General features: G+C 34.1%; 2 protein-coding genes across 2 annotated transcripts; both read left to right on the forward strand.

The window, feature by feature from the left end:
* The first annotated feature begins 3430 nt into the window (after positions 1–3430).
* LOC112526908 (late embryogenesis abundant protein At3g53040-like) lies at positions 3431–4878 on the forward strand. Its single transcript, XM_025137350.1, has 2 exons — positions 3431–3638; positions 4232–4878. The coding sequence occupies exons 1-2, from the start codon at positions 3507–3509 to the stop codon at positions 4874–4876; spliced, it is 777 nt and encodes a 258-aa protein (XP_024993118.1). The 5' UTR covers positions 3431–3506; the 3' UTR covers positions 4877–4878.
* A 2174-nt stretch (positions 4879–7052) lies between these two features.
* On the forward strand, positions 7053–8724 carry LOC112526594 (probable disease resistance protein At4g19060). Its single transcript, XM_025136942.1, has one exon. The coding sequence runs from the start codon at positions 7234–7236 to the stop codon at positions 8614–8616; it is 1383 nt and encodes a 460-aa protein (XP_024992710.1). The 5' UTR covers positions 7053–7233; the 3' UTR covers positions 8617–8724.
* Positions 8725–10316: the final 1592 nt, after the last annotated feature.

The raw sequence follows: 10316 nt of genomic DNA on the forward strand, positions 1-10316 counted from the left end.
GGGAGATTAAAAGAGATTATTATGCTAAACAATGTTACCTTATTTCATCAAAGATTCATATGCCACTTCATCCACAAAAAAAAAAAAATCATATGCCTACATAATTTCAACTTTAGTGTGAATTCTCAAACTAAAAGACGAAATACTATACTTACATAAGCAAAAACTCATACTCTGATTAGTCTTATTGACTGACGTCTCAAATCAACAAAAATGCAAATCAGCCCCACAAAATTATAACTGAATAGAGAGAAAGAATTGAGAGATTCATATGTTTGTATAATTCCAATTTTAGTGTGAATATCTCCAATTAAAAGACGAAAATACTATACTTATATTAACAAAAACTCATATCATATTTCTCTTATTGAATGACGCCTCAAATAAACAAAAGTGCAAATCACCTCAAAAACTGAATAGAGAGGAAGAATTGAGAGGTTTTTTTTCTATCCAATGTTACACTATTTCTTCAAGGATTCATATGTCACTTTATCCCACAAAAACTCCATATGCCTACATAATTCCAACTTTAATATGAATATCTTCGACTAAAAAAAGAAATATTATACTTACATTAGCAAAAAACCATACTATGATTTGTCTTATTGAATGACACATCAAATCAACAAAAATGCAAATCGCATCCATAAATTTATAACTGAATAAAGAGGAAGAATTGAGAGATTAATAGAGAGATTATCATAAAGGTGTACTACAAAATTATACATGAATAGAAAGGAAGAATTGAAAGATTAATAGAGAAGTTATCATAGAGATATATCACAAAATTATACATGAATAGAGATGAAGAATTGAGAGATTATTATAGAGGTGTACCATGAAGAGAAGATGAAAAATTATAACCAAATAAAGAGAAATAATGAGAGTTAAAAGAGTAATTATTAGAGGGAACATGAATAGGTTGAAACAACCTAATTAAAGAATCTTAAATGTGAATATGAAACATAAAAAACAAATATTAAAGTAGGAGAAGCTTGAGAAAGGGAGAATAAAGATAAATCATTTTCTTGTTTTGAGAAGATATCACATCATTGTATGTGGTTTCTTCTTTAATATATATATATAGATGTGGGATATCTCAAACTCAACCACAATTCACCAGCACCTCAATACTTAATTCTCATGATGCCACCTCAATACTCTTGGTTCTTCATTTAATATATATATATATATATATATATGTGAAGATATAATAATATAATATAATTAATTTTGCACTATGAATTCTACCATTTGGTTTGATTGTTTTCCAACCATGGTTATAGATTTCAAAAGGGTCATCCAAAGAAAGACAACCCTATGAGGCAAACCTCATATTTGACACAAAGGCATCCAAATTCACCTTTCTTATACACTTTATTTTGTTCAAAATTTTCAACTCTTCACCAATGTGGGATATCTCAAACTCAACCACAATTCACCAACACCTCAATACTCAATTCTTATGATATCTCAATACTCTTCACCAATTCTTATGATATCTCAACACCTCAATACTCAATTCACCAACACCTAAATACACAATTCACCAACACCTCAACACTTTATTTTGTTCAAAGTTTTCAACTCTTCACCAATGTGGGATATCTCAAGTTCAACTACAATTCACCAACACTTCAATACTCAATTCTCATGATGCCACCTCAATACTTTTGGTTCTTCCTTTAATATATATATAGTTTTCAACTCTTCACCAATATGGGATATCTCAAACTCAACCACAATTCACCAACACCTCAATACTCAATTCTCATGATGCCACCTCAATACTCTTGGTTCTTCCATTAATATATATATAATCTTATTTTTATTATATACATTTATTTTGTAAAACCAAAAATGTTAATCGTATTCAATATTTTTTTTGATTAACCTGGATATCCAACCCGCTATGCGAGCCGACTAATTCTAGGGCGATAACCTGCTTTGCAGATAGCCTAGAGTCATTACATTTGAACCTCCATGGCCACAAGGGGATTTTTATTCCTTATTGGATTTGAACCTGAGACCTCCTGGTACTTTTGACCTTTGGAACCAAGCTCAAACCAATCAGACACCACCCTTATGGTTAATCATATTCAATATTTGTATCGTTTTAAGGGAATTAACGATAGTTTATTAATCAATGATATAATTTGTTAACTTAATAAATAATTTTTGGTTATAGATTCACATAAAATTGAATTTATGTATAAAAATACAATATAAGTATAGATAAAAATAAATAAGGGATAACTGAAAATTATTTCATAAATAAAAGAGTAAGGTGTAAATAAAATTTTAAATTACAGATGAACGTATCGTAGAGCTTTTATGTGACATCCACTTTTGGGAATGGAACAGGAAAGTCGTCGACTATGGTAGAGGTGGCGATGGACGATTGTTATGGAGATGGTGGAGAATGTTGTTGTAGAGGAAGAGGAGGTGGAGGTGGCCGACGGTGAGGACCGAAACTAACGGTGATAACTATTAAAACAAATATCATATCAATATTATATATCAAATTAGGGTAGATTAGTAATATTTTAGTTTTTATCTTAAACTTGTCCATCTTGTTTCACCTATTTTGGTGGAAAAAGAAAAAACCTCTTTTGTCCCATGTTGTCCCACTTTGTCCTAGTTTTTGTCTTGTTCCATGTCGCACCAAACGTGGAACAGTGATTTCTGTTCTGTCTCATGTTGCGCCAAACGTGGGACGGTGAGTTTTGTCTCGTCCTGTCGTGTCCCGTCCCATGTACCAGACACAACCAGATTTTTTTTATATAAATTAAATTAGAATATCAAATTTTAATACTGCTTATATTGTTAGACTTTCTCTTCTACTTTCTCTATTTTATTTTCATTAACATGAAAATCTCATATATACTATCTTAATAATTTTAAATTACTGATAAACTCATCATAATAAAATTGGTTTTTATAAGACCTCTTAATTTAGACTTAGGTTTATACGATCAAACTATGAAACGTCTTATCTAAAAACGTTGTTTTATAAAGCATTTTTAGACGTTTTAACAAGTTTTTCAAATAGCATGGTATAAAATAATTAATAGAAACCACAATAGTGGTGTCTGATTGGTTTGAACTTGGCTCCAAAGATTAAAAGTATCAGAAGGTCTCAGATCCAAATTCAAAAAGAAATAAAAATCAATTTATAGCCATGAAGGTTTAAATGCGATGACTTCGTACTATCTATAAAGTTGCGCGAGGAGGAAGAAGTCAAGGATAAGTGATGAAGTTATGAGAAGTGAATGATAAATGATGAAGCATGAAAAGGCCTTCCACCCTTTTCTTACACGTATCACACTCTTTCACCACGTGGAAGCCATTGAAGCTACCATCTACCTCTCCTCATCCACCTTATAATCCAAACATTTCCACACACAACAATGGCGGAAAGATAACCATCACGTCAGAAATCACAGGAAAACAACACTAAACCGAAGAACAGAAAGAAACAAAGAAGAAGAATCAAGGGTTCAACAATGGCAGCAATGCATTTCACAAGAGCTTCCATTTTCAACGTTTCTAAAGCAAACATACCTCGTTTTACTTCTCTTCCTTTCCCTCACAAACCCTCTAGGGTTTCCTTCACTTCTGCCTCCAAATTTTCACAGGTATCAGTCTGTTTTATGAGTAAAGTAGGGTTTATAGGATCATTACAACAAAATTGAGTTTATAGGATACTCTTAATTTCTAAGTGTCCCAATAGATCTTTTTATAACACTTAATTTATAAGACCAAAATATAAAGTGTCCTATCTAAAAGTGTTGTAATAAGTTTATATGACGTTTTTAGACGTCTTAACAAGTTTTTAGGACATTTTTAATACAAAGTGTTGCATTAACAGCTTTATAGGATACTTATAAAATCATTTTTATAGGACACTTGTTTTATAGGACAATTTTTCAAATAGTCTCTTATGAAGTTGATAATAAGACATTTTATATTAAAGTGTCTTAAAAAACTTATGACGACGTCAAAAAATGTGTATAAACTTATTACTAACATTTTTAGATAGGACATTTTATTTTTTTGTTCCTATTAACTAAGAGGTCTATTAGGACACTTAAAATTTTAGAGTGTCCTATAAACCCGATTTTGTTGTAGTGGATGTTGTCTTAGGGTTTGTTTGGTTGTGTCGTATATGGATTGATCCCTATAAGGAATTTCATTTTTGATCTCGTTTTTCCGTCGTTTGTGTTCTCAGAGAAAGCATGCAAGTGAAGAAACCAACCATGGCTATAACGACGATCATGAAGCAATCAACTACTCCGGCGATAAGTCATCGGAGATGGGACGAGATGCGAAGAACAAAATGTGGGAAGGTAAAGAGAGAATGAAAGAAGGTGCAAGAGAAACCAAGGACATGTCCATGGATGGCATGAAAGAAGGGAAAGAGAGGATGAAAGAAAGTGCTACAGAGATGAAAGAGAAAGCAAACGAAACGGCTGGAAAAGCAGCAGATCGAGCCGATGACATGAAAGAGAAGGCTAAAGAGAAGGGTCACGAGATGAAAGAAAGCGCTCAAGATACCGCTAACATGGCGGCACACAAGGCCGGGGAAGGGAAGAACAAGGCGGCTGAAATGGCAAAGGCTGCAAAAGACAAGACCATGGATGCTGCCGGAGCTGTGGCGGAGAAGACGAAACAGACAGTGGCTGGTGCTTGGGATGCCGCCAAGGGGACGTCACATAAGATCAAAGAGAAGGTCGTTGGGACATCATCGGATGACGATGACGACAACGATGATTGGGGTAACGATAGTTTGGGAAAACCGAAGGTGAAGGACGAAGATGCGAAGAATCTGAGGAGGAAAGTTGGTAATCTTGATCATGAGAAAAAGGATTTCTAGCTTATTTCCATATTTTGCCCATTTTATGGGGTTGTTTTTAGATCTTGGATACTTGTGTTGGTGAAATAATGGTCCAAGAGTAAAGAAATATGATAAGTATATATAATATGCAGATTATATATGTGATTCTTGCATGAAAAAGGGATTCTGTTTGATTATGATTTGGTGTAGAATAAAGGGGGCTGATTCAAAGGGATAGCTGTAGCTTATTGATGCTGTAAAGTGGTCAGACAGTCTTAATAAGAGGGGGAAGGGTTGACTGCTGCTCCATTGCAATACCCGACCTCTCCATGGCATGAACAGGTTCGATTTCTCTAGTTTATCTCGATTTCTGTTGGTCGATTTGGTTTCGATCCATATCTCAAATGGAACTTGATGCAACAAAGTAAGGCCAAAAAGTTTGGAAAAACGAAAATCATGGTTAAATGAGTTCCTATTAAGTTTTACCCAACTACTGTAGATAAAAGATCGGATTGGTTCGCTATGCAACTCGATGATGCTTGACGCAAAAAACCGAAGGGTATCGAGCATCATCGATCGCCTTCGATTTACTCATAGGAACCTATTTAATTTGTCCGGAAAATGGTTTGAGGCGTTGTGTGACGGGGAGCTCAAGCTTTTGAGAGTCTCACGAAGCTCAAACCTTAAGTCTTACACGTCACTACGAGAACATGACGTTTTAAAAGGGGTGACATAAGGCGATAATTTTGTATCTCATATAATAGATATATATATATATATATATATATATGTATATTATAGGCGAAGGATCTTGTGAGAGGAGTTTTTGTGAGAAGTGTAAGAAGAGATTGGTTACTTTTCGGTGCATCTCATTTTAATGTGCATCTAATGACGGAGATCCCTGTTATGCTTCTCAATTTAAGTCTTTTTCCCAACGGAACCCAACCCATTATGTATATGCACATATATGTTTTCTATTTATTATTTAATAATATGATGATATTAAAAAAAATTACATTCATATAAATTTGTGATCAAATATTCAAAATAAAACTTGGAAGAGTTCTATAACTTTATTTTAACCGTGAGTCCGTAACATATATGAATCCACGAAATTGTGAGTGATGTGATTAGCAAAGTTTGTAAAAATATAAAATCTAAAGTTAAAAGCGTAAAAACACAAAAGTTAAAAAAAATTAAATAAATTTCAAAAAATATCACGTCTTGTAAAAAGTGCATGTCATAGCGTGAGCCATGCCTTAGATAAATGTTACGGCAGAGACGTGCCTTACATTATAGTGCGCTTTTTTAAACCGCGAATAAAGAAATATAAGCATGTTTTTTCCAATTGTTGAGTATTGAGGCATAATTTTTGATATAGGAGCCTCATTAAACATATAAAGTTAAATTTCCCTTCTAAATTTACATTATTTTACTAAATAAATTTTATTTTTAAAGTCAACTAACCTATAATATTTGTAAGTAGGGGTTATCAAAAACCCGATCAACCCAACCCAATCCAATGTGAAATAACTTAACTCGAAGCAACCCGATATCTAATCGATTGTAAATTTTCAAACCGTAGGTATTGAGTTGATATTGGTTTACTATTATTTGAACTCAAACCAACCCAATGAACCTAATTAATATTCTTTTATTTCTTAGATTTAATTTGATTGTTGAATTTCTATTAATATATACATTAGACAATTACACTATCATGTACGCTCTTCATATACACGTATTTTTAATCTATTCACATCTCTATATAACTCATTCGTATATATGTTCAGTAACCGTGGATACATATACGTAAATTGAGAAAATTAACTGAATGTATATATGTTCAGTAACTGTTAACACATATATGTGAATTGAGAAAATTAACTGAATACGATATACATAAGAAGTATGAATAAGTTGTATCAAATGGTTGATGATGAAAAAGAAATTATGAGTAGAGAAATAACATATTCAAGGTTAGAAGAATATTTTAATATACCAAAGTATCAACCCCACCAACCCGTATGGTTTGGATTGTGTTGCATTTTGGTTTGGGTTAGGTTAAGTTAAGATTTTTCAAATCGCAAACATTAGAATGAATTGTTCAAATGTCTTCGATCCAATCACTCCAACCCAGTATTCGGAAAGTCTCCCAAAGAATGGTTCCTTTCTTATGGTCTTCGGAAAGTCTTTATAGAACACTATTGTCTATTAAGCTATTTGGGTGTATGTGCCAGATGTATTAAAGAAAGAAACAACCGTGAGAAGGAGAAAAGGTATCCCAAACCCTCATCTTTCTTTTAGATTCAGCAAGAAAAGCATCTGAACCCCTTCAAAGTTTCAATCTTTCTTCTCCATTTCTAGTTTCAATCTTTCTAAATCTGACTTCTAAAATGGCTCAAGTGAATGATGATGATGATGATGATGAGATTGAACAACATCTACTGGATAGAATCAAGCATGCCATTGATGACCAAGGTGAGAACAAGAATCTAGTGATCAAATTTGGGCCAGTTAAATCTGAATTTGATGACTTGTGGAAAATACTCGTAGAAAGAAGAAATCAAACTCACGGAGATGATTGGTTGAGGATGAGAAGAGAGAATCTTTATTGCCTCAATAATTTGTTGACCGAATGGCTGAACATCAAGAATCAGAGCTCATTCTTCTCCAAGGAAAGTTATGATTCTCGTGAGAATATCAAGAAAATCTTGAAGAAGATGAAGAAGAAACTCGATGGTGACCAAGAATCCAAACCAGGAGAGGATTCTGAGAAGTCTCGTAGTCATCATCAGATACCCGATCATACAATCTTTGAAAGAAACAAAGAGGAGGTTTACCGGTGGAGTTCAAGGTATCCACCGAGGAAAGTTCATGGTTTTGAACACATAGCCATGGCGGTGGAGAGGGATCTTGTTATGCGGAACATTGATGCTCCATATAAGGTATTTGGGGTTGTGGGTGTCGCCGGAATCGGAAAAACCACTCTTTGCCAGACCATTTTTGGCCGGTCATTAGTCAAGAATCATTTCTCTCCGAGGATCTGGGTGTGTTTATCCAAACAACACAGAAACAATGAACCCAATAAAGAGATAGTTGTGAGGATCTTGGAGAGTCTTGGAATCGAAGATGAAGTTATTAGAGATGTAGCAGATGGAACTGATTCACTCCGGCGACTGATTCTCCTTCTCCGGCTTCATCTGATCGGAAAAAGGTACTTGATAGTCCTCGATGATGCTTGGGATCACAACAATTTCTTCTTGAATTTGACTGGAAAACCACAATTGGATGACAACTGGGGCGAGGAGTTAGCATACGCGTTGCCAAAAGGGTGTGGTGGAACAATCATTTCGTCGAGCAGGTCGGAGGCATTACTTAAAGAGATGATCGGAAAAGATGCTAACTTGCAGCATCTGAAGCCAAATACCGACGAGATCATCTACGAGATATTCAAAGACACGGTGATTGGATATGATGAAGATGAGAGGGAATTTCCACAGCATTTGATAGATTTGAAAAAGGAGATACTTAGAAAGTGCGAAGGAATACCATTGGCTGCAAAATTGCTGGCCAAAATTGCTCGGGAAGAGCTGAAGGTAAAGCCGCAGCCGCTACCAGCAACAACCGCCGGTGAAGGAGATGATGAGAATAGACCGGTATCTTCCGGTGGTTCGAAACAGTTGAAAGGCGGTGGCACCGGTGTTAAAGATGGTGAGCGCAAGGGTGATGTCCTTCAGAAATCAAAGCACCAGAATGGTCTCGTTCCGGCGGCATAAACGGCCGACGAAGTAATCGGAAATTGAAGCTCCGTTAACACTTATAAAGTTATCCTATCGTTGTGTGTGTTTTCCTACTCCTTTTTAAATTAATAAAACAAAAATGGAATTTTAATTTTAATTTTAATAAAAAGGTTATTTCCCTATTAAAAAAGCCCAAGCCTAAATACCGGTCCCCTAAGCCCAGCCCGAGAAGGCATGAACTTATTAATCACGGGCCTAGTTTTGGCCCGACCTTAAAGCCCATTTTTCTCAAGACAAAAACGGTTTGACTCGATGTTTCAATCCCAAAGTTTGACCTGGGGTAGACCATACTGGGCCTTAAACGGTCAAGTTCTTTTTGCTTACTGAGAAACAATTTTAGAAGGTCCGAGCCTTCTGCATCTCTATTCGTTACTGTCTTTCTCTCTCGCATATCAACATCAAGGTTCTCGTTTATACATTTTCAAAGCCCCTGTATGACATAAAAGACGTGAGAATGGCAAAACGCCGAAACCCTGACAAAAATATGATGAAGTTCTATAGATACGTTTGTTTGAAAATGGATTTGAATAAAATCGCCGACATTTTATCATTTTATAAATAATTAAGGTATAAAATATGATTAGAAAAGCTATATTATTAAAATAATAATATATTGTACTTTTGAGTAAAACCGACTCGACACTATTTTTAAGGAATGCGGAATGGAAATGAAAAAAAAAATCAAATAATCCAGATCAAAATGTAATTGTCTCATTTGTCCAAAACAGTTCATATAAGTTTTCTAGGTTTTTCTTAATATTCCCTCTCTCTCTCTACATACATACATACACACACGTGCATGCATATGCATATACATATACATACATACATACATACATACATATATACATACATGCATGTAACACAGAGGTGATCATTTGCGGGCCTAACTTGTTTTTTTTGTCCAACAGACCTAATATTGTAAAGTCAAGTCTTTTTTTTTCGGGTTTGACAACTTGACATTGCCCGCCCTATAAACGGGTCAGGCTTGCCTACGGGCTAACGAACCTAAAGTAAAAGGTGTAACTCTTATAAATTTATAAACTTGATCACTAGCTATTAATTAACAAATGTGGAATCAAAAAGTAAAGAAAAAACATCGTTGCAATCAAAACTTTTAAGCAAATAAAGTGACAAATGAATCTCAACAAGTAGAGAAAGAAATGAAAACAAAATTCAAACTTTCATAAAATCAATAATGCATTCCTATTTTTTTTGTATAACATTAATATTCATATTAAGAGGTAAACAAACAACCTTTTAGCCTTGTGGATTCTCAAAAATAATCAAGGAGTCAAATCCTATAACTTTAATAATTTAATTTTAAGATATATACTAGTATAATTTTAGTTAATGGTACAAAAAAATATACACAGGCCTGTCCATATATATTTTTATATTGCTCATGTTCGCTTGCTAATTTTAACGAACAAACCCGACTCCATCCATTTTTTCGATAATGGTTGTCCTAGCTCGTATTTCTAGCAGGCCAGACGGGTTAAATCTAACGGGTCATCTCACCCATGATCAACTCTAATGCAACATAATTTAAAGTAGAATTTAAAATTTATAACCATCTATTTTTTGAAAATATACATTTGTTTTGTGATAATTTGTATAAAAATATAAACATTTATTTTTAGACAGGATAAATAATCTATTAAAACTATTATTAA

The sequence above is a fragment of the Cynara cardunculus genome, assembly GCF_001531365.2.
Source record: "Cynara cardunculus var. scolymus isolate 2C chromosome LG 14, CcrdV1, whole genome shotgun sequence".
NCBI lineage: Eukaryota > Viridiplantae > Streptophyta > Magnoliopsida > Asterales > Asteraceae > Cynara > Cynara cardunculus.